General features: G+C 45.3%; 1 protein-coding gene across 1 annotated transcript in view; it reads right to left on the reverse strand.

Moving 5' to 3' along the window:
- Positions 1-25,393, reverse strand: part of NOSIP (nitric oxide synthase interacting protein) — a 63,988-nt gene that overhangs the window by 6,917 nt on the left and 31,678 nt on the right. The window contains exons 2-6 of the mRNA XM_085616146.1: positions 15,522-15,645; positions 12,637-12,742; positions 8,428-8,509; positions 4,949-5,081; positions 2,876-2,994 (exon numbers count right to left, since the gene is read on the reverse strand). Of these exons, the coding sequence (XP_085472272.1) occupies positions 2,876-2,994; positions 4,949-5,081; positions 8,428-8,509; positions 12,637-12,742; positions 15,522-15,591 (510 nt within the window). The 5' untranslated portion in view covers positions 15,592-15,645. The remainder of the gene's footprint in view (positions 1-2,875; positions 2,995-4,948; positions 5,082-8,427; positions 8,510-12,636; positions 12,743-15,521; positions 15,646-25,393) is intronic.

Raw genomic sequence — 25,393 nt, forward strand, 5'->3', positions numbered from 1 at the left:
CATAGAGGTCTTGGGTGCAGAACCCTTTAGGATATAGTCTTTCACGAATCTCAGGGCACAGTTGCTAGAGGGAGCAGTTTCCTGCATGCTAGGGTCTCTAGAAACTTGGCTCCAACAGGATGCAGGCACATTGCTCCATAACAAGCAGCCACATAAAGGGGGTCAATGGACACCAGGTTTAATCCAGAGCATCAGTCCGATCTAAGGAGCAGTCCCCTGCACAAATCATCATCTTACAACTTTTCAGCTGCAGTCTGGCACAGAAAGCTGCACCCAATGCGTTCCACAAGGCAGTCTCTTATCGAGACTGACTTCCTACAGCTATCTGGGCAGTGTCACAGTCAGTCGGCAGCTTTAACAGTCTCTATAATCAGCTTATTTTGAGAACAGCCACTAAAGGAAGCAGCTTTTAATATGCTTTAGAAAGCAGACCTCTAGAGAGCAGTCTCCTACAGGCCTAATCGCACAGTGCTATAAGTAGCTTTTTATATGTGTGATTAATATGCCGCTAAGGGAGCAGCCGCAGCAGGATGAATAGGAAGCTCCGATGTGTATTAGTAGAAGGTAGTCTACTCACTAGAGCAGCCTACTACAGGCCTCACTGCAGTCCCCCTGGTAGGAAATGGCCTCCGACAAGCCTCATCGAGCAGCCTCACACAGACTTAACGAGCTAGCCTGTGAAACAAGCAGACTTCGACAGTTATCAGTCCACAGCCTGGTCTCGGTAGCACCCTGGATGTTCAAATGAACAAACCTCCACGCAGCAGCCAACATCTCCAGTGCCTCGAGAACCTCACAGGTGATTTGCTGGGCTTTATAAATGATTGATTGATTGATGGATGGATTTTGGCAGCCCGTTATACATGCATTGTGGTGTATAGCCTCAAACTGCAATAAGCCTCCTAGAGCCTTCATGAAAGGATTGGACCTTAAAGCTAACATCAGTAAAATCTTTAGAATTTGCAGTCATAAAGTTGCGGTTAAATAAACACAAATTCTGCAACTAAACCCATCCAAACTATGATTAATTTCAGTTATCTGGGTCTGGTCTTTAATCACTCTGGGTGTTGGCACAAGCAATTGGAAACCAGAAACAGTGAGTCTGGAAAGAGTATTAACACCCTCTTTCGATCTGCCGTCAAATGAGGAAGGAGACCAGTACATGACTTGCTAGTAATCTATCTGGCAAAATACCTAAGCGTGGCTAACTATGAGACGGGATCTGGGGCTTCAATAAAGTAACTGGGTAACACATAACCAAAAATAGGTTTGCCTGTCACTTGCTCCCCCTCCCCCAATGCACTGCAATTTTATTTGTCTAAAAGAGTTGGGGTTAATCCTCTGAAGGACAAAATACAGACCCGCCCTATTATGTTGTGGTGACGAGTTTGGACCAATAAGTCTCTAGTACTAAACAAAGCAATCATTAAAGATTGCCGGTCATTGGACCTGGGCCTTGATATTCCTTGGCTGAGGGAGATTAGGGACTGGACTCTGGCATCACCCAGACCAGAGCAATTTTAAAATCCCTCAACCCTTTTCACCTTCAACAAAAGGTAATTGAGGGATTTGTGTGATGCAAAGTACCAGGCAGCAAGGTGGGACAAAATTAGAAACGGGTCCTCTTTCATATCTTCTATTTCGCTGGGCCCTTCTGAATGTACACAGCCATATTTGCTATTTAATGCCCACCACCATCAGAATTTCCTCCTTTCGATGTTTAGAACCAAGTCAGTCAATTGGCTTGGGGCATTCCCTCAGGGTAATAATTGGGAGCTTTACCCTGGGATTCAATCTCTCCACAAAGTACTTTACATGCTACTTTCTTTTGTAGGTTTTACTCTAAACCCAGATCATGTACTGTTAAAGCTCTTTTTAACAAATTCTCCTTAAGGCATTGTACGCAGGCACTTTACTTCCTTCAACGCTTCAATTCTGATGAAATTATAATAACTGTTTCTACCCATTTCAGATTGGTAACAAAGATTAGGAGGTACCAGGGGATTAGTGGGGAAGTTCCCTCTGGGCCCCTCAATGACCAAAAACCCATGACAATATGATGTTGCAGCTTTCTGTTGGCCCACTATATGGATTTCCCTCTCTTTTGTTATGTCTACATTACAGTGCCTGCATGTAGGTTTTTGCACAGGGGGGAGGGGGGGGGGGGGGGGAGGGCGGCCTGATCGGACAACTGATGATTGTTTATAAATCTTATTTAATTCCTGTATTGCACTACCAACACCTTAAATAGTTGATTCCTCGTTGCCCTTTTTGCTGTTGTCACATCTCAGGGCTGTGGCCCCTTGTTTTTGTTTTTATATCCTGAGGTGTGAGAATATAGTTTTGTACTCCAGTGATGTGGCCCCCATATTAAGCTCGCTAATGTAGCACATCTTGGACATTCAGAAGTGACAATTGTGTTGGTGAGAGCGCATAGCAGATCCCTAGTTGAGGCTTTTATTCCCCTCCCATTCCTTTCACACTAAATTCAAATATGTAATGTCGTTTTTCGGGTTTGTCATGGGTTGGGGGTAGTCAAGGCATGATAGAGCTTCCTCGGGAAGTGCTTATATTACGTACTGCCAAAGACATGGTTGGATATTAATTGTATTTTAATGTATTTTCTTTTATTGTACCTTTATGATCCATTTATATAGATTGAATAAAGTTTATTCTGACTCTAGAACAGCCTCCTATAATAAGCATTCTTCTAGAGGGCTTGGTGCGCTAATCTATATTAACAACTTCCACTAGACCAAAGAGAACATTCTTCGATAGAAAGCACCCTCCCTACAGTTCTCCTAGTGCAGCCTTTGGGAGTCTATTCTCTATAGTTAGGCTTGTACAGCCATCAGATTAACCATGAACAACTTACGGGTTTCTTCAAGGTGGTTGCCTTGGCCTCAGGAGTGAGTGAGGGGATCCAGAAACTGGGCAGCTGTTTATCCTGTTCTTCACGACTGAGCTTGTTACTTGTGCTGGGCTGGGTTCCTCCTGTAAATCTCCAAAACATCACAACAGTTAGCAATATTTCCAAATGCTTGAACATACTAATAAAGACTGCTCCACTGAAAAATACACAGTAAAAGCAGTGTTAACATTTCCACAGACAATGGGGACACATAACACTAATATTACTACTACTACTACTTGTAAGAGCTAAAACTCCACCAGATAAATGTAGTGCAAGTAAAGTTTTGAAGATGTCATATCCAGATCTAGTGGCCTTCAGGTGTTCTACGAGTCACCACTGGCTTAGAAACACACTGCAAGAACTCACCCTTCAGGATTCAACATATGATAGTGGTATCCCTATAGTGCAGGGGGCAGTCTGTAATATGTCAGAGGTCTACTCTAAGCTGAGTTGGTGGTAAACCCCTCCTTAGTCCTCCCTAACCACTTACCATTTAGTAGCAAGTATTTCCTATTTTTCAGCCACTCATCCTGGTCCCTCCTATATGTACTACTAAGTAGTAAACTTACATGTTTGAGGATCTCTCCACAGAAAAGACAGGAGACGTGGAGGTGGAGATTTACCCCTGCAGGTTTGTGACTTGTATTTTGTAATAAGTAGTACTACTTTGCATACTATATAATGTAGTTTGTTAATTCATGCCCAATATGAATGCCAGTTGTCTGGAATCGTGTAACTGCAACAAATGATGGATGGAATGCTGAATGATTCAAACATTCTCTCCCAGTCAAGAGATCTGGGTTAAATCCATCGTTCTTTTGCCCACTACGCCACCCCAGTATGAGCCAGCCATATGCAAATCAGTCTTGAACCTGTGCCTCATGGGACCAGTCCAGACCGAACTGCCAAGCCAGGTCCTCCCTGGACCGGAAGTAAGCATCCTGGGACCGGTTTCAGGGTATGTCACCCTTCTTCAGCCAGGCTAGCTTGAATCCAGTGGCACAGTGAGCAAGGGACCCACGTCTGGGCATACCCATCCCACTTAGGGCGAAAAGTGTAACTGCAACAAATGATGGACAGAATTCTGAATGATTCAAACATTCTCCCCCAGTCAAGAGATCTGGGTTAATTCCATCGTTTTTTTGCCCACTACGCCACCCCAGTTTGGACCCAGCCATATGCAAATCAGTTGTCTGGAATCATCACAGAAAATTTGGCAACCTGCTCACTTAAATATTTTTAACTGCTTCTTTTTGGGGCTCTGCCCGAGCTACTCTGCTTGAGGTCCAGCTCAACTGAGAGGGGCGTTCTACTCTAGTAGGTGCGTTTGCCGAAAAGTGGATCTGCGAATATGGGGCCTGGATATTTATTTCAATCATTTATTTATAAAAATCATCTCCATAAATAATAAAGTGTTCAAGACAGAGATGGCTCAAGCTCCGAAAAAAAGAATTAAAGAAGAAAACTATGTAATTACAGGAGAAGGAAACATTGTGCCCCTTGGGATCCGTTATGATGAAGGTCGCCTACCCAGTTACATAAAACTAGTCTGGACTAAGATTTTCAAAAAATCCTCCCCTCAATGGAAAGCAAAGGATTCTCCCCCACAAGCTAGCCTGGTATCTTTACGGTCAGAAGCATACAACTGTTCTAGCAGATGCCAATTTCTAAGCAGGCCTTACTTTGAATACCAAGTACCGGAAATAGGAAGCTCAGGACAGTTAATAGTAAGGAAAATTATGAATTTCAAAACTGAGATGTTAAAGAGGGCAAAGAGGTGTAAATGCCTGTCTGGCATCTAGAAAAACATCTGGAAAATGGACAACTGTGCGAGGTCCCCGATTATCTGTGAGCAGGTTCTATCTAATATCTTCAAAAGTGGGAAACTACAATGATATGACAAGCCCTTCACTCACACAAACATTTCCTGCAGTGTGCATTTCTCAACTCTCCCTCATTTTTGATTCTCCTTCTCCACACATCTCTCCATCTCTGTGTTTTGAGATCACCTTCCACACTCTGAATTTTACTCACCCATGAAAGGGTTCAGGGGTTTGCTGATGATCGATGTTTCCTTTTCCAGAAATCCTTTAACTTTAGATTCTTTTGCTGCTTTCTGCAACTCCTGCACTTCTGCTTTTCTTTGGTTCTTCTGCTTTTCATACGCCTGAAGCGAAAAAGGAATCCACAGTGGCTCTTTGCAGAGGCTCTTCCATGGAGAAAACCCACAGGAACTCATGTACGGAGGGTTTTAGCATTTGCAAACCGTCTCAATCTGTAAATCGGAGGGTTTGCAAAAGTTAAAACCCTTTTTTAGGTCTCGCCTAGCTATTGCGTTTACGCAATCGCTATGCGAGACTCTAGTAAGAGGGGCATTTCAAAGTGCTCCCAAAAGTGGATTGCATGGCGAGCACACGTACAATCACGTGCATCGTGCCGCCATGCAATCCGTTTGGGGGAAGCGCTTCAGCCCACTGGCACGTGCACGTGTAGCCACAGCCTCGGCATCATACTTCAAAGGGTCCGCTCCCCCGCCTGGAATGCGCTCCCCCGCCACAGCATGCCGAGAGATTGTTTCCTCATGGCGCCTCTCACAACTGTCCCTCCCCCACCACAGGGCTAGTCTCACGGACGCATTGCCATCCATCGATTTCACTTTCATGCACGTGTTCTCTTTGTCTTTCAGCACACAGCCTGCCCTCCCCCCTCCGTGTTTTCTTGCAGCTTTGCCCAGATCTGAGTCTCAAACAACCAAAATAATAAATTTGCCCTGCACGCTTTCTGCGCTTACAAAGTTAACATATGCCGCGCTCATTCCCTTTTCATCCTTCTAAGGTCGATAACATTAGCTCCATTAATTCTGCGTCTAAGCATTTAAATAACCATATGTTTTCTTGCAACTTTAGGCACTTCACACACACAGCCCCACTGCTCACACACACACACAGGCATCAAGGCAGCAACAGAATGCTCTGAGCCCCACCAGTGCTTGCCACACACACATGCCTCTCGCATCTCGTGTTTTCTTCCAGCTTTGGCCCGTGTTCTCTTTGCCTTTCAGCACTCAGCTTCCCCGTAACCACCATTTAACTATTATCCTGCCACACTCATTCCCTTTTCATCCTCGCTTTCACTTTCATGCCCGTGTTCTCCTTGCCTTTCAGCACACAGCTTCTCCGTAGCCACCATTTAACGACCATCCTGCCACACTCATTCCATTTTCATCCTCGCTTTCACTTTCATGCCCGTGTTCTCTTTGCCTTTCAGCACGCAGCTTCTCCGTAGCCACCATTTAACGACCATCCTGCCGTAAACACCATTTAACTACCATCCTTTTAGCTAAAATAAAAGAATTGCCTCTAAGGGTTTAAGGAACCATAGAAATACAAGGCAAGGCAACATACGCTCCGAATGCCACTCAGAGCCACATAATTACATGCTACATAACTACAATGCACTCAATACAACAGACACTCCAAAAACCAATCAGTGCCACATAGTTACACACCACATAATTACACAGCGCTCAATGCCACATACACTTCAAATACCATTCAGCGCCACATAATTACACACCACATAATTACACTACACTCAATGCCACATGCACTCCAAATAACACTCAGTGCCAATTAATTACAATGCAAACAATGCAAGATACACTCAAAGTAACACTCAATGCCACATAATTACACGCCACTAAAATCAACATACACTCCACACAAAACCACTCAGTGCCACATAATTATATTCTACATAATTACACTCTATCTATCGCCCTCACTCTCTATCTATCTTATCTATCTATCTTATCTATCTATCTATCGGACTATTGCACTCTATCTATCGCATCACCACAGCCATCACTTGGCACCACCACAGCATCACTCAAGGGCACCACTACATCACTATGCGCTACCACAGCATCAATTAACGCCACAGCATCACTCGACACCACCACAACATCACTCACCGCCACCACAGTATCAATCTGTACAACCATTCAACAACAACTGGCTCTAATATGTTCTCTCAATATTTAGGCTTTATTACAAATGGCACAAAAAAATGATAATATTTAACTTCTGTTCCTGGATTTTAGGCGCAATTAAATACACTAAACATAATCTTCACAAGAGTTATTAACAAAAGTTTAAACGATTGCCATTATAATTTACATTAACTTTTATTGAAGTATTAATTATTTGCAAAAATTAAAAGCCATTGTCATTTGTAATATCAATACATCTAAGTCACGTAAATACAACACATATTGCATTACAAATGCTATAGGTGTCACATTTGCAACAGTTAAAACTATTGACATTGTACATGAGAAAGCTAGTAAGTTCAATATTTTCAATACCAACACATAAATAAAAAATTTGTCAATTTACAATACAAAAAGCTCAAACTTTCCTAATGCGAGACCTATTGCATTGCAAATGCTTGTTGTATATACTAACCACATTTAGTGATTCAGAAAATAGTTTCTGAATCACTAAATGTGCTTAGAAATCGATAATGATTTGTTATTTACAAAATCGGTATGCGGTGTATCAATGTTTTGTGAACAAAATTCAGTTCCAAACTTACTGACAGCTCAAATGAGGTAGTAACTGATTTGCAAGAGGAAATTGGTCCCACCTTGGGAAACCTTCCCCTTTAACAACATTGAAAAAACTGTTTGCTGGGGAGTAGGCAAGGGTTTGTGGTACCACTGCAAACTCGCAAACAGGTCAAAAGTAATCTTTTGAAATGCAGCGCTGTCTCCTTTAAGTAAAACAGACTGCAAAAAAAAAAAAGTTTGCTTTATTTAAAAGGCATTACAGACTAGGTGGTCTGCTTACCCCAGAGCACCAGCATCCCTTTGACAGCCTCCAATCACAGCGAGTGGCAATTTGTGACCTACCTCATTAAAAATCATGAGGTAGGTCGGATTGTGATTCCTTACTTTACGACTCAACTTTTTCCATATATAGGTTGGTTTGCAAAATAATTTTTGGGTCGTAAAAAGGTAGTGCACAAATAGTGACTTCATTTTACAACCACATTAGTAGTACATGAGGTCTCTAGGCTCTACCCCTTACATCAGTCAGCAAAATAAAAACCATGCAGTGACCTTCTCAGATTCCTATAAAGAGAAAAGCAGCCCATGAATACATACCTCCTGTAGCATCAGCCAGGGTAAAATCACACTCCAAGTTCCTGTCTCTTATACCCTTTCGCAGACAGGAAACACTACCAGTGATTCACAACAATCACAGCTTATGACTCATTCAAAATCTCTAAAGGTCCTGCAATACATGTTTTTCTACAAAGTGAAGGCACACTTTTAAGACCCATTTTCACCCCCTCTTCAGCAGGGAGAAAGCACACTCTCCTGCAGGGGACCACCTTAAAATATAATGCAAATCCTCGCTAGCACTACCTAGGACGATATAGGTACTGTGAGCGTGTCTGTTTCTGGACCTACATACTATTAATCACCCAATACACATAATATGTGGTACCTTCATCTGACGAGCAATTTCCTTCTTCTGATGCAAAATATATTCCAAGATTGCTTCTTTCTCAAAGATATAACCATCCGGGCTGTGTAAAAAAAAAAAAAAGCAAAGGAGAGACAAATTAAAGAAGTGGGAGAAACACAACATTCAAAGACATACCCTCAACCACAAAAATACACAGGAGGGTTCCGAGAAGTGAATTTTCAATCAGACAAATCACTGCTTTTCACAAAATGCAATTAATCTGTTTAATCTACTGAGTGAGTCCACAATGTCGTGAAGGTTGCCTATCCGGTACGGTTTCTCTCCGACCATGCCCAGCTACTATTGGAGTGTAGCGTGAAGAGTCATTGGGTCCGTATCCCACTGTGGGGGTTCAAACCCAAGGCGCTAGGGGACCCGGAATATGCTACTGACTAGCAGGATGCGCTCCAGAGTTTTTTCACCACGAATTGGCACACTCCAAGCTCTCATGGTGCACAATGGGAGGAATTGAAGGTAGTTGTGATGGGTGCGAGCCTTGGTATGAAATAAGGCATTAGGAGGAAGCTAGAATGGGAGTTGGGCGTAAGGGAGGAACAACTCTCGAGCTGCAACGTCGAATGAAAGGGTGGGAGCTAGGCAAGGCATCACTGGCAGAGGTACATAGGATGGTTGCTACCGTCTAGGACAGACTAGACTGCCATGTCCGGAAAGATTGTAGGCAATGACTTCATAGAGAAGGCTATAGATCAGGATGAATGTAGGCTTGGTTACTCAAAAGAGAACACCCTTCACCAATAATTCTGCCCTTCGCGACCAAATGGTTCGATGGTAATGGGTCAGATGGCCGTTACCCGACTACTACATGATCATCTCGCTATGGTATATACTGCTCTGGCACCAGTGGTGGCTTCAGGGGTGGGGAGGGTTCCTGAATCGGGTGGCTGTTCCCTAGCTGATAGCAGGCCAGCCAGAGGGTAACGGGTGGAGGTGGCACTCTCCATACGCCACTGCCTGCTGTTACCTCTTCCCAAGAAGGGGAGAAAGATCCAGTACAAATTAAACCAATTGGGCCTCCTGTTGGTGAGATGCCACGTAGCCATAAGTGGGCCAATACACCAAGTCCTGTCTGAGAGGTGGTCACATCTCCCTGTGACAGGAAACCTATCGTTCTACCTTTCCCTGCTCGAGGTCAGCAGAAGGAGGGCAGAATCAGGTCTGTGGTCGGCAGCAGCAGTAGCTTGCTGGCAGACCCTGAAAGGCGGTTACCGAGAGTAAAGGGGGTGCGCAAGGTGGTCCCCAGTACATGGGATCATACTTCCAGCACCGGATTCGGTTAGGGGTATGATTCCAACATGTTTGATACCACACATGACTAGGTTCAGTGCAGCCATTATATAGTTGCTGGGGTGCCAATTAACAGGATCCCAGCAGTCTACAGTGCAAAACCCACTGATACCATGCAAAAAGTGGGTGGAACCATGAAAGCAGATTCAACTTTCCTACAATTTTTTCTTATGCTTAACTATCACGGACCCTAAGGTTAGAATCTATGGAATTCTGATTATCAACTGAATGATTGATTGTTCTGTCTCTTAGCTATCATTTCACCTTCTTGAGACTCTCCTGTTTCTGCTTAGGCACTCATCACACTTTGACAATTTGTATGTACATGATTATACTATGCTGCAATGTTGTCTTATTTCTTTCAGTGGGTGGCAACTCCGACAAACAGCAAGCCACAGTGACCAGCCAGGACCAGGGGTTACCAGTTACCTATCGATCTTAGCAGTCTCCGGTTCAGTTCTGAATCCTTTGAATGAAAAAAGATCGAACACCATCCTGAGGTGAAACAGAGAAGCACTGCTCCTACAGTCACCCTCCCAGAGTTCTGTTACAGGGACAGTGCTCGCCAAGGACGACTTACTTATACTGGTCACAGAAACCTCTCAGAAGACAAAGCCTTGTGAGAAGAGGCCATGGCAGCCAAGTAGCATAACATGCATATTAGTAGTGTACAACATTCACTTACGAGGCAGTGTAATGGCACTGCTGAGAGATAGCAGATGTTTATGTTTATTGTTGAAAACTCACCCAAGCAGTACCGGGTTCTATCAGGAGAAAAGAATTCTGTAAAGTGTTGAACCAGGGTTATTAATTTCTGTTTCCTGTCCTTGGTGTGCTTACTTGATTTATCAAGTTCTAATATAACTATTGCTTGTTATACTCTCCCAGGTTTTCTGAAAGATATGTTTTTAACTTGTTTGAATATTTGATGATGTATATGTTTTTATCTCATAAGGATCCTGCTAATAAATACATATTGTATTTTATATTATTTTTTTGGTTTCTATTCAGTGTTGGTGATTAGGCCGTGTGGGTATGATAGCAGTGTGTATCTCTGTATGCTCAAAAGAAACCCAAAGGGATCTTGTCTTTGACAAAAGTGTATATGTTTATTGTTAGCCAACTAAATGCTACTTATTTAATCAACCCTGGGAGGATGAACGGCTGAGTGGACTAGCCAGAATTCAAATGTGACCATCGGAACAAACACAGATCTATTAAGTAAATCTATTAGTCCCTTATGTCCACAGACAAACCCGGTGTGGAAATAGATCAGGGAAAGCATAAGCTATGGGTTGCAAAAGACAGGGGACTACAATATCCGGGGGTTCCCACGTGAAAAGTACAGGGCCTCCTAAGTGAGCAGATGCGTTTTAAGGCCTGGGCAAAGAGGTCAACTGCCCAGGACCCCCACCTTATAAGGCCCCTTCTAGTATAGTGATTAGGACAATCCGCTGTATTACTAGAATAACAGTCTGCTAAAAAACAGATTCTTTTATTCCGATAACTGGCCATGCAAGCTTTCATTTTCAAAATAGAACCCTTGCACTCTCAAGCAATTGTTGGCTTTTAAATTGAATGAGAATCTCTATCGCTCTCTTATGTCTCTCTCCTTACTTCATCTCACGTCTACCTCAACCTTTTCTCCTGCTTTCTCTCTCTAAACCTATGTACATACCGTCCTCTGCATCTCTCGTTACCTCACCAATGGCTAATTCGCATTTCCCTCAATACACCTCTATCAACTCCACCTAATTGTTATGATTTCACTTCTCTCTCTCTCGACCGTTGTGTCTACCTCTACAGTATTTCACCCCCATTTTTTTCTTCTTTCTCTATACTTCTCTTCTCCAACGCTCAGCCCTCTCTCTACAGGCCCTTTTTGACTTATTCTCTCTCTACCACACCTCTCTCAATTCCTTTCTCTACCCAGTCTATCGTACCTAACCTCTGAATTTATTTCTTCACGTTTGTTACATCACCTCTCCACCTCCTCTCTTTCTACTTGTTTTCTTTATACCGCTTACTACTTTATTCCTTTTGTTTACCATTACCTCCTCTCACCATTTCTGTCAAACCTCTGTGCACACCCTTCTCTATTTCAACGTAGCCTTTTTCTCTCATCTATCTCTACTTGCTTCCCTTTATATATCTAGCTACCCATCCATTATCTTTACCTCACAGCTGTCCACTCTTTCACTCTCCATCAACCTCACCTTTCTCCACTGCACCTCTATTCTCTCTACACCTTATCTCTTCTTCTCCAACTCACCTTGCTCTCTTTCTCTCTGCCTCACTACTCTTTTTCTGACCTGTTGTTGTAGGTCTCTGCTCAGTTTGCCCTTCCCTTCACATCACTCTCCATTTACCTTGCATGTCTCTATTCTTCCCTGCCTCATCCCTCCACCTCCCATCTTTCTATTTTACCTATCTTTATCTCACTGTGTCCCAATACTCTCCCTCTCTCTCTAAATTGTATCCTACTTACTTCTAGCTCTCTCTACCTTACTCTAAAACGTTATCCATCTTGCACTTTTCTGTACCTACCTCTTGCTTGTTCCACCACTCTATCTTTATAGCTATCTCACCTTCCTCCAACTTTTTGCTCCCCCAAACTCATCCATCTCTTTGCCTCATTTCGACCCCTACCTTCCTTGTCCCCCTACTTCACTTTGCAATACTATTCTCTATACCTCGATTTTCTTCTCGGTCTCCTACTTCTTTTAGTACTAGTAGGAGCGACAGCAGGGTGATAGGAAGGAGTTATACCTTATTCACTCCATACCTGATGCACTCTGTATTTCCTGTCCTAAATCCTACCTCCCAGCACAGACATTCATGTTGTCCCGGAGAGTCACACAAGCTCCAGACCATGATACTCACGTCACGACTGGGTCTTTGCAAGGCTGCAGGGACAGGCAGCAGCAGTCAAAGTCCTTAACAGCATCTTTACTCAGGCGGACGGTCTGCGTTCCATAGCCAGATGCAGCTGTGGAAAGAAAGGAAGGTATGGCTTTAAAGTTTAGAGCATTCAAACTGAGCAGGAAAGCTAGCAGGGACTACAACACTAACGGAAAGACACCACTTAGCAGGCAACACAACCTGAAAAGCTCTCATGTCATGGGCAGGCATTAGACTGTAACAACGTGAATATAAAAGCACAGTCGACCCTCAAAGCCAAAAAGCAGACCATTGTTGTTGGTGGAACACTGCACTGACATGATGTGATGTTGGATCATCTACGATCCCATAGAGTCATTACCCTATGTGGGTCCTGCTCAGATTTACCCACTCATGACTCTAGATGAGACTTGCTGGACCAATCCCAACATGATCCTACACGGGACCTGCACCATCAGGATCCAATGAGGCATGGTGAGATCTACTGGAGGACTAGCTAGGATCAGAATCAGATCGTATCCATTGTGGGAGCTGCTAGTATTCTGTCCTGTTATGACCTACTGCGATCCACAGAGTCATGATCTCAAGCAAACATGTCTATATTATGATGTAACATGGGGCTGTTGGAATAGGATCACACAAATCCACTGGTGTGCCTTCACATGATCAAACTTGGAAGTTGCTGGGAACTACTCTGCTTGGATATTATGTGGAAACTAATAGCGTCCGATCTTCAAAATAATCTAACCTGAGACTTGCCACTATCTGCTGTTGTCATTATATTTGAGAGCTGCTAGAATCCATCATGTCATACAATAAGGGACCCAGTTGTATGTTATGTTATCTGGACTTGTAAAGCGCAGCTTATCACCCAAAGGGTATCCAGGCTCTAGAGCAGGTGTGTAGGGTGTCTGCTGGTAGTTTGTTCAATAGCCGGGTCTTCTACTTCTTGCGGAATTCCAGAAGAGAGGAGGAGGCTCTTATGTGTAGGAGGTCATTTCAAGTTTTGGGTGGGAAAAGGCCTCCTGTTTTGCTTTTGCAGATGCGAGGGGTATGTGCGAGAGAGAGTGTGAGGCCGAGCGTAGGTGTCTGGTGGGATGGTGGGTGTGGAGGTGGCAGTTGAGATAATCTGGTCCTATGCTGTACAGTGCCTTGTATGCATGTGTGAGAAGTTTCAATTGGCAGCGTTTGTGTATCGAAACCCAATGGAGTTCTGAGGTGAGGCATGATGTGGGTGCGCCATGGGAGGTCCAAGATGAGTCTGACTGTGGTGTTCTGGAGTCTCTCGAGAGGGTGGTTTTGGATTCTTGCATAGAGTGCGTTGAGGTGGTCTATTCTACCGGTGACAAGGACTCAAGCGACGGTATGCCTTGTGGACTTGGGGATCCATGTGAAGATTTTTCTGAGAATGCGTAGTATGCAGGAGGAGCTCACTGTGTTCAATTAGGAAGCCATGTCAAGTTTATCATCTAAGATGATTCCCAGGTTTCGTGCATGGTTAGTTGTCGATAGTGTTGGGCCAGGCTCTAATGGCCACCAGGTGGAGTCCCAGGAGGAGCTCTTGTTCCAGTAGATCAGCACTTCTGTCTTGCCCGAGTTGAGTTTCAAGCAGTTGTTTTTCATCCATTCTGCTATGCAGATCATTCAATTGGTGAAGTTGGATCTGGCCGTTGGGGACTTGTCTGACATTGAGAGAATGAGATCGGCGTAGTAGATGATGGAGATGCTTTGAGATTCGATGATATTAGCAAGTGGTGTCAAGTACAAGTTGAATAGGGTGGAGCTGAGAGATGATCCTCTAGGTACTCTGCAGGGCTTGAGGTGTAGGGAGGGAGTCTGACTCGCTGTGCTCTCCCTGTGAGGATGGAGCATATCTATTCGAGAGCTGGACCTTGGATGTCTTTTGCGTGTAGTCTTTTGATGAGGGTGGGGTGTGACTTTGCGTCGCACGCAGATGAGAGGTCCAGCAGTATAAGGAAGGCAGTTTATTCTTGGTCGTTCTAGATGGATCCGGATCTTATCTGTGGGGGCGATGAGGGCTGTCTCTAGTCCTGTGATTGCTTTGGAAGCCAGATTGGGAATGGTCGAGAAGGTTGTGCAGCTCCAAATGGTTGGTGAATTGCTGGTTGACGGCCTTATTAGCACCGTAGCTGGGTATGGTAGTAGGGAGATGGGGCAGAAATTGCTCAGTTTGTTGTGGTTTGCTGACGCTTTCTAAAGGAGGCCTTGACTGCGGGACGGTTTCTAAAGGAGGCCATGACTGCAGCATGCTTTCAGTTCTCAGGGAACGTTGTAGACTTCATAGAGGAGTTGATGTAAATTTTTTGGTTAGAGGATTGTGCAGTGCACTATTCACAACGTATTTTTTCCACAAAATAAATATGTACAAGTACAGATAAAATGTATAGAAATGAACAAACATACACACAGACAAATGTAAAAAAAGGACGACCATAAAACAGCAAACCCTTGTTATATTATACTGAAATTCTGAACTATGATTTGCTTTATTATGGCATATTTGAGTTCAGAAAAACGGACCAACTGTGTGTGAAATTGACACTTGGGCTCAGTCCCAGATCTAACATTTAATTATCCAATAATACTGATGTCGTCTCTGGATAGATAACCAAACAATGGTATGCTCGTGTCTGAAAGTAAATATTTTGTAAGCTTCTTTCTAATATTTTTTTTTATAAGAACACCAATATACAGTAAATAAAGAACTAATCCAGTCCATGGCGTTTGGTGTTGGTCGAAGCCCACTCTTGAGCTGCTGGAACCGCTATCATCCATGCAGCTGAAGCACCTGGCCAGATTCACAAGTATTTCTCACAGCTCAGAGCTCCTATTCTCCAACCACTTACCTGTATCCTTTTTCTTCTCGTGGTAAGTGTACACAGCCCCCGCAGTGCAGTTTTTCCCATGACGTGTCATTGTGTAGCAATTCTAGAAAGATGATGCGCAGAAGAAAGCCTTTCAGACTTGCACCTGTGTGAAGGAAATTTAAAAAGTCAACTGTGTTCCACCATTCTCAATCCACTGCAGGGACTAAACGGGGCAAACATGGAACGCATGCATGTCTAAATTGCACCTTCTCTCTCAAAATCACGAGCTTTGGGCTGTGGTATTTCATAAGGACCTGACCCCTCTCCCCTTAAGCTCAACAACTATAGGGAACTACTACCTATAGTCATTGGAACATTCAGTACAGATTTCCCTCATTCGGTTGCAAACTCCTATGTGATACAAGCAAGTTCAAGTGGAAGAGAGAAAATACAGCATGGCCTCACAGGTCTATACCTGGAATAGGAGAAAATGTGCTTTATAAAGGAACATAGAGAGCCAGTTGGTCTAAGGTAAGTTGGTCCCCAAACCACTTCCATTTGCCTAGCTTGATTTAAAGGCTCTACCTCTTTTCCACCATCTCCATTCTAGAACCTGGGTGCTGACTCAATGGGACTAGTCCATGAAGATTCACATTTCAAAGAGTTAAAATGTTGAAATTAAGTTCTTTGGATGAGAAAGAACCTCACGCGGTTTAGTCACCCAAACAGAAAGGAACCTACAAAAGTGACCACCATGTCCCAATTAATTTATAACACCTCCATTCACAAGAATCTACCTGATTACGACATTAGCAGACTGCCGCACATTCAACACAGCCACCTTTAGGTTTCCCTTGTGACAGCGCATCACTCTTGAGCAGAGGAAGCTGCAATGACAGCAGTCAACCACATACAATAAAAAATCCTATGAATAGGGCACAGGGTCCTCAGGTGCAGAAGATGAGACTAATGCAGGGAACCTTCAGAAGATAACGGCTTGCCCACTTCTGTTTTTCAATCACCGCAGAACACCCAGGGTGGCCATTTTGAAAACAGAAGCAGTACTCCAGCAGTGTATGGGACTATGGGGCAAATGCATCAAGGTAATCATTTGCAATTACCAAATAGCAAATTTAAAGGATTCGCTATTTGGTAATCACAAATGCCTATGTATGAAGGATTCGCAAATATTTTTGCAAATCCTTAACATTCCCTAATAGCGAATTGCAAATTGCGATTCACTATTAGGGAATGCATTACCCTTCATTACCACGGGCCTATAGGTCCGTAGGAAAGAATGGTAATGCATTCGCAATTTGCGATTACCGAATTGGTAATCACAAATTGCAAATGCAATTGCTAGGGGGCCTAAGGCTCCCCTGATGCACCCCAAAAAAGGTAAGTGAGCACATGTGGCGCACACACATGCCCTAAGGACATGTGTGCGCGCCACATGGTACTTTGAAAAATGCACTTTTGTGCATTTTTCAAAGGATTCACAAATTACCATCAACTTGAAATTGATGGTAATTTGCAATTCCTAAATGCAAAGTCCCATTTTGGAAATGCTACATGCATTGCATTTAGGTAATCGCAAACAATGCAATTACCTATTTTGTGAATGCAATGCCCTTGATGCATTGGAATCAGCCCATTTTCGACAGGTCAAATGCTTGATGCATGTGCCCTAATATTTCCGAACAGCATGGCTGTTCGTTACCTAGTGCACCTGCATTATATGTTCCTCTTTGTTCATAGTTGAAGGTCCGATGTCCTTAACCTGCATGCGAGATGCATTTAGGTGTACTACAAAAATACACTGATAACAAACATACGAATAATGATGCAATCCACTGAGTGCGAAAATTAAACAAAAAGATGTTTGTGGTGGAAAATGGTGGCTTTTGTTGGCTTGGCGATCCAGAAGAATATGGTGTGGCCTTAATTGCGCCAAGAGAAACAGCTGGTACAGACACCAAGTCTTACACATGTGGTATCGAATTTTAAAATTAATTATTCTGTGCTTTAAAATAATATAAACTAGATGTAATGAAAACGTTTGCACTGTAGTTTATCATGATGAAACTTATGCTAGCTGAGTAGTTTTCAAATCCATTTGCACGGCACAGTCACATGCATAAAACTGTTGTGTCTTTCTATTTTCCTGGTCTGTGTATGGAGACCCTCAGCTGTGACCGTCATCAAATGCACGAAATATAGTTAGCACTCCGTAATGTTCCTTAAGGAAGGAAAAGATTTGAATGTGTACAACTGAACGTCATTTCCTTTGGTCGAACGAAGGTGCAGTTCATATTTTTGAACGTGGTATTATTAGGTCGAGCCTGAGCCAGGGCGCATGCGCTGCCCTGCGAGGGCTGACTCCTCCTATACATTTTATTAGCTTTTGTGTGTGTCTTTCAATAATGAAAGCGCGCAAATGGCTAAAGGCGGGCACATGTCCCACCTCTTTCCTAATGTTCACTCCCACGGCGTTTTGCTCTTGGGAGCGGGCAGCAGCGCGCAGGGTGGTGGCAGCAGCATTCCTCATGGGTTCAGGTTATCGTGCTTTCTCTTTCGCTTGTTTCAAAGGCAGGCTGGCTTTTTACAGGCGCGGTTCACAGGATTTACTTTGGAAACATATGGCCAGGTGTGGGAATTAGGAAAACGTGTTTCTTTGTTTCCCAGAGACAATGAGTCCACCAACACTTGTGTATTATAGAGTAGTTGTAGAACATTTTGAAACACTTCACGACATATGACAAGCTACCAAAGTTATCAGGTGCGCTTCCTCTAGATCGCACTTAAAAAGTGCTTTAACGAGAAATACTCCGAGTGGGACTATATTCACACCAATAGGCGATGATTAAAAGATGTATCATTGCAGGCAGTGCGAATAATACGAACACACGCACAGCTCATTGTTTCTCTATGTGCTAGAAACAAGCCTTGTCAGAAGCAGCTTTAGATGCCCCCAGAAGTTATATTAACGGTAGAGAAAAAATGCAACAAACAAAACTTGAGACTGGCTCAGCAACAAAGTTTCTTAAGTTTAACATCGGTGCGCCGGAAGGAGCATGTTTACATTGTTAAACTAATATAATTTAGAACAACTGGTTTCTATTTGCTTCTAAATATCCAATTACCTTTAATACTCTTTGTAAATATCTCAATGGACATCAAAGCCCTGCTTCGACCACTAATAAAAATAAATCTGATCTAACACTAGGTGTTTTGCCAAGGTTTTCTCCTTTAGAGGGTACTGCACAGTGTTTGGAATGGATTAAAAGGTTGCTTTTTAAATTGCAGGGCCTTACAGTGCCAGGACATGAGGCGCATTCTCCGAACCTAGAGGGGTGACCTTTAAAAGTGCATGTCTTCACGGTTCTAGGCAAGCCCATTTTAAGAAGTAATTAATTCAAAGTTGCTGCTGCTCATCTCGTTTCAAGTTCTTCCCAGCTTCGTGTCAGTCATGCAGAAGCCTCGCACTTACCCTGCCTTCCTCACCCGGATCCGGCTGTGAGACAGGATTTTGTCATAATAGGCAGAGGAGTCTGCGGGGTCAAAGGCAGACAGTAGCACAATGACACACACTGGCAGGAAAAGGATCTTCATGGTGTAGCCTCCCCAGTGCCCTTGGCTCGTCACAAAGGAGAACTGGCAGGAGACGTGCGGAGCCCCTCTGTAATATATCCCAGCTCCGGGGGCTGTGGAAGGGCTGCAGCACGGTCCGCTTTCACTTTAGAGGCCGCGCTTGTTTATTTAAATTAATTTACCGTGCGGGCCGAAAGGGAGCGTTTCTATTCACTAAACTAACAAGCATTTGCAATGCAATAGGTCTCGCATTTATGCGAGTTTAAGCTATTGGCATTGTAAATGACAAAGCCTTTTATTTAGGTTTTAAAAACGAAAACAAAAATAAAAGGCACTGTTATTTGCACTGTCAATAGCTAAAACTCGTGTGAATGCGAGAACTATTGCATTGCAAATGCTTGATTTTTTGTTGCAAGGTAGATGCAGAGTAAAAGTAATTTTAACATATGATAAGTTTTCTGTTTTTCTTTTAGGTTATGTATTGCATCTTCCCTTTCCTACCGTGGTGACTGTATGACTTTTCTACGTGAAAGTGTTTAAGAACTCTTCATTTTAAAGGGGGGTCTACCTTAGAGGCAGACTTCATGTCAAACATCTTCTAATATTGAGCACTTCGTTCATTAGACCACCCCGCCCCCCTCCCCAAGAGATCAGACTTCACGTAAGTCTGTTTACCGATACCGAACTGCACTTGGATTATTTGCCTTCTTCCTCTCTCCAGGCCTATATTGAGCAGTCCTTAAGGCATTAACACTCTTTGATTCATTAGGTTTGTATTAGACCATAAACTGTTTCTGGCTATTGTTAGATTTGGGCTCAGCTTTCCCTTGCAATAATATTCTGCATATATTTTGCATATTTTGAATTAACTAACCAACCCTATATCTTTATGCCTTTTGTAATGATTCTTACATTTTAAAATAAACCGTCACGGTTTCACTTTGGATTTTGTCTCATGTGAGCATTCCTGTGTGGTTTCTCTGTGTTTACATGAAATATTGTATTTACGTTTAAGGCTCTCATCTTTAATGACTCACACATAGCCTTGATCCATCAATCAGCCCTTTTAATATTGAATGTGGTAACGCTCAATAGGAGAGACCCAGACCTTGGAGCGCATACTGACCCTTGGCCATGCTCTAGTCTCTATGTTGGCAATAAAGCACACTACGAACAACAACAGTTGGATGGGGGTCAGAGGCCCGCTTTCCGGGCTCCACAGTTTACCTAGCCCCATAGACATGGACAACACTAATATTATCACTTCCTTGCACCAAAAGATCTGGGTGTCTTGAGTCTCTGCATCTCACTTGTAAAAAACAAAAGTGTTCAGCTATATCTGTCTTTTGGCCATACTTTTTTTTTTAAAACACGTTTTATTCATCAAATGACACATATGGAGCAGGGCTCTGAACCCCCGAGACATCTGCATAATCAATACACATCATTACTTTGATTTTTTGTCAATAAAAAGAACAAGGATAGAGAAAGGGCGATACAAATGAAAATATACCTCAACGAAACCCACCCCCAAACAGCCTCCTCCCCCAGTCGCACTAACCGCCCCCCTGCCACGACCTAGTCGTGACCCTGCCCTATTTACACTCGCAACTGTACACATGAAGATAGTAAATACATTGCGCACCCGTTAAGACATTAGACTGTATTTAGGGGCCCCCCGCATCCACCGGCTCCAGCAGCAGGCCCGATAGTCCACCCACAGCTTCCAAATTTTAAAATGCTTTTACGGGCATCCCCTTGCCATAAAGATCAGAAGTTCCAAGCCCATAAAGAAGTCTAAGCCCCTCTTCCAGACCGACGACGAAGGTGGCATCGGAGCCTTCCACGCCTTAGCAATATCTGTCTTTGCCAAAGTAAACCCCAACAGTATAAGGTGACATTTATAAATATTGCCCCCAATCCCCTCCATGACATGCAGTAGCATTAGCTTCGGTGACAGTGGCAGATCCCAGCCCAGCACCTCAGAGAGGCAGGAGACCGCTCCCCTCCAGAACCGTGCCAAGGACAGACAGTGCCAGATTGTATGTATCAGGGTCCCCCTCCTCCCTCTCACATCGAAGGCATACCAGGGAGGCCACCAGACCCGCCCTCCACAGCCAGACCCGCGAAAAGTAAACCCGGTGAAGATATTTAAATTGGACAAGACGTAGGCGTACCGCAATGGCCGCCCTCCCCACGGGAGGCCAAGACCTCCGTCCAGTCTTCCTCATCCAGCAATCCAACCTCTCCCTCCCAGGCCTCCCTGAGCTTCTGCAGTGTGGGGGAGCTGTGAGTAACCAGGGACTGATATATCTTGGATATTTTGTGGTCCTGTAGGTCCCCCATAAACACCTTTGCTTCTAACGGGCTGAACTCTGCCAGCGACTCAAAACCCACTAAACTAGGGGAGAGGGCATGTCGAAACTGAAGGTACCTGTAGAATTGGGGTCTAGGCATTTGAAATTCTTTTTGTAAGTCCTGAAAAGATTTCAGCATGAGCCCCCTCATAACATCCCCCAGGGTAGATATTCCGATATTGTCCCACCCACGAAACCCAAACAGGGTAGCTAGTTGTGGCAGGCGGCCATTATTCCACAAGGGGGTTTCCCCGAGTCAGCGTACCCCACCACCCCATACGCCGCAGGGCCTGTCGCCTAATTTGGAAAACCACCCGAGTTGCTGTCAGCAGGGCTCGACGCGTTGGCGCGGAGTATAGAATAGTATGAAGGGAGAAGACCCCCCATCAGGCACCTCTCCACTGCATAGGCCGGATCATCCCTGCCCCCATACCACCACTCATTTAGGACAAGCAGGTGTGAGGCCATGTAGTAGGACAGTACGTTGGAGGTCGCCAGGCCCCCACAAGACGTAGAAAGGAAGCACGTCCGCAGTGCGACCCTCACCGCACCTCCCGCCCATAGAAATTGACCCAGCGCTGCATTAACCTAACAAAACCATCTAGGGGAAACCGGGTAAGGATGACTCTGCAGTTGGTAGAGCAGGCGGGGGAGCGCAACTATCTTGAAGATGGCCAACCGTCCATATATAGACAACGGCATACGGGACCATATTTTCATTTCCTCCAGCATGCGGTCCCAGACCGGAGCCAAATTCCTCTCTCATGCCACCTTGGGGACTCTAACAGGAAGACTCCAAGATATTTCATCCAGTCAGTGACAACTCGGACTTACGAGGCCCAGACGCCCACCTCGGACGTGCCCCCCAAAAGCCAAGCGTAGATTTGCTTGGATTCAAGTAGAGACCCGATGATTCCCCAAAAATCTGCATAATACGTAGCAACCGCGGGCCAGTCCGATCGACCTCTGTGAGAAATAATAATACATCATCTGCATATAATGCAATTCAATCGGACAATCCATGCTTCCACTCGAAGCCTGTTGCCGGTTTGTCCATGCGAACCCAGGCAGCCAACGGTTCGACCGCCAACCCCGCCTAAGGGAAAAAGTAGAGGAGGTAGAGCCGGCCACACATACCGACGCGGTAGGATCAGTGTACAATAGGGACAGATAGGACAAAAATCATCGCAGTCCCAGATTCAATCTATGCAGTGAAGAGATGCACCCAGCTGAGGGAATCAAATGCCCTGTCCATGTCAGCCAGTAGGAGCGCCGCCCGGTCGCTACACCCCGACGGCCGCTACGGCAACCTGCGCCCGGCGAATATTGTGTCTGGTCGCCCTCTGGGGCATGGACCTGGACTGGTCAGGATGCGCCCGTAGGCGGTTGGCCAAGGTTTTGGCCAATATTTTAGCTTCTGTTTTCACTACCTCCGCATGTCTCCAATCCCGAGGGAGACAACCCTGCTCCTGTGACTCCTCCACCTCCTCCTGTGACTCCTCCACGACACTACGATAATTTCTTAAAGAACTCATAGGGGAACCCATTGGGCCCCGGAGCCTTACCAGAGTTCGGGTCTACCAGAGCTGCACCCAGTTCCTCCTCTGTGGGCAGGAGATCCAGCTCCGCGCTCGCCTTATCCGACAGTGCCCGAGGCGGAAGGTCGTCCCCAAACCGGCCCATCTCATCACCACAGAGACATTCATTGGGGGCATATAGCTCCACATAGTAGGTAGAGAAACTCTCAGCAATATCCAAGGAGTCTGTGAGAGGCCTTCCATCCAGTCCCACTATGCCAGGGAGAGGCTGGGAATGGAACAACCCCTGACAGAGCCTGTGAAGCATCTTGCTAGATTTGTCCCTCCATTGGTAGATCCTACTGCGCGTTGCCAGACAGGTTAGGCGTACCTCGTCCATAAGCAGGGCTGCATAATTCTGTTGCCCTAGCTGAAGCTTTCGCCGTGTTTGACCACCTCCCACACCTCGGCTACGAAGCTCAGGATCCTCAATATTCGCTTCTGCTTGGAGCAGGGCCTCCCTCCGAGCAGCCACGAAAAAGGAGATATCTACCCCCCGCTGGGTGGGCTTCATTGCCACCTATAGATGCTCGGCGTCTGATACCGACCGCACATTGAGTGACAAATATTGATCCGGCGCCCCCTCCAAGAACGCCCTATAGTCCGCCTTCTGGAGGTTCCACGTCGATGGGCGCCAGCAGAATGGCCGTTTTGCCCAACCCATCCGTAACTTAAGGTTATCGGTGAGTGATCTGCAAGGCCCCTCAGCAGTTTATCCGCCTCCTCCACCCAAGCAACAACTGCCCGAGGTACAAACAAGTAATCGAGTTGAGAGAAAGAATTATGAACAGCGGACAGGTATGTATATCCCCGGTCCTTTCGGTGCATCCTGCACCAGGGGTCCACCCAGTCCAGTCCAGACTTTAACGAGGACAGTTTCGTAGCCTGACTAGCCACCACTCCCTCCCCTGGCCGCCAGCAGTCCCAGGCCACATCCATAACATCATTTCAGTCCCCCCCCCTATCACGGACAGGCAGTCTGGCATGTCCACCCACAGTGACATAAGCCGCTCAGCCAGACCCCAGGAAAGCGGAGGAGGAGTATAAACACAAGCCAACACCGCTGGTTCCTTCCCGATCGTGCTCTGCAGAAACAAATAGCGCCCCTGGGTGTCCGTCCATGTCTTAATATGTGTATAGAGGACTAGTCTGTGAATCAATATCGCCAACCCCGCAACACCCGCACAAACCCGGAATGGAAAACCTGGACGTAGCCATAACGCTGGAGGCAGCGAGCCTTAGAACCCATGAGATGAGTTTCCTGTAACACGAGTATATCTGCGAGGACCCGTTTGGCATAATGGAGAATAGCCCCACACTTAATTTTATCAAGGGCTTCCCTGACGATCCAGCTTACCACCCTGAGGGTCTCAGAAGAGATCCGGGCAACACTAGGTGAATTGGCCATGTAGATCCCCGATGGACAAAGCAGGTACAGAGGACAATGTGTAATACGAGCACAGAGGACTAATAGTACGACAGTGCAGGGCGAGTTGTTGACAAAAACAAAAGCCAAAATAACCCAACAAACCCCCCACCCTATACTTCAACAACGATGAAGCATCTGTCGCGGCGGGTGCTGCCCGCAGACCCCAACAGGAAGTCCCGGCACACCTCGACCAATGGATCCCCAAAATACAGCCCGAAAAGGCAGGCACCATCTCCGCTGGGAAAACAACAGAGAAGCCGGCCCTCACTGAATCACCTCCAATCTAGACAGCAATGTCCAAGTCACCAAGGACTGCAAACACCCCAAGCAATCCTTGACACAGGCTGCCGGGAGGCCGATTCAGCCTGGGAGAATGCACTGCAGGAGCGGGGCCGACGGTTAGATCTGGATCGTCTGCGCTCAATAGGCTTTGGATGAGTTTGCTTACGAGCTGCCTCGCTGGATGAAGAGTCCGACTCCCGTCGAGGTGGTGTATGAGGACTCAGCCGTACTGTCTCATCAGTCCATAGAAATACCTCCTCCGGTGTTTCAAAGAAATGAGTCTGGGAGCGATATACCACCCGCAGGTGGGCCGGGTACAGCAGGGCGTAGGGAAGTTTGAGTTCTCGAAGCCGAGCCTTGGCCGCAAGAAAAGACCGCCTCCGCTGTTGGAACATTTTTGTATAATCTGGGAAGATCAGTATCCGTGCATTGCTGAAAAGCAAAGGTTCTTTGGCCCTGGCCTGCTTAAGGATAAAGTCCTGATCATGGTAGTTCAGCAGCCATGCAAAGACCGGCCTCGGGCGGGCCCCAGCAGGGGTTTTTGCATGAGAGCCCTATGAGCACGCTCTATCACAAAATAGCGAGACAGGGACTCCGGGGAAAGCCAGCTTTCCAACCATGTCATAAGGAACTGTTCATTGCCCCCCCCCCCCCACATCCCTCTCGAAAACCAAC

The sequence above is a fragment of the Triturus cristatus genome, chromosome 7, assembly GCF_964204655.1.
Source record: "Triturus cristatus chromosome 7, aTriCri1.1, whole genome shotgun sequence".
Classification (NCBI taxonomy): domain Eukaryota; kingdom Metazoa; phylum Chordata; class Amphibia; order Caudata; family Salamandridae; genus Triturus; species Triturus cristatus.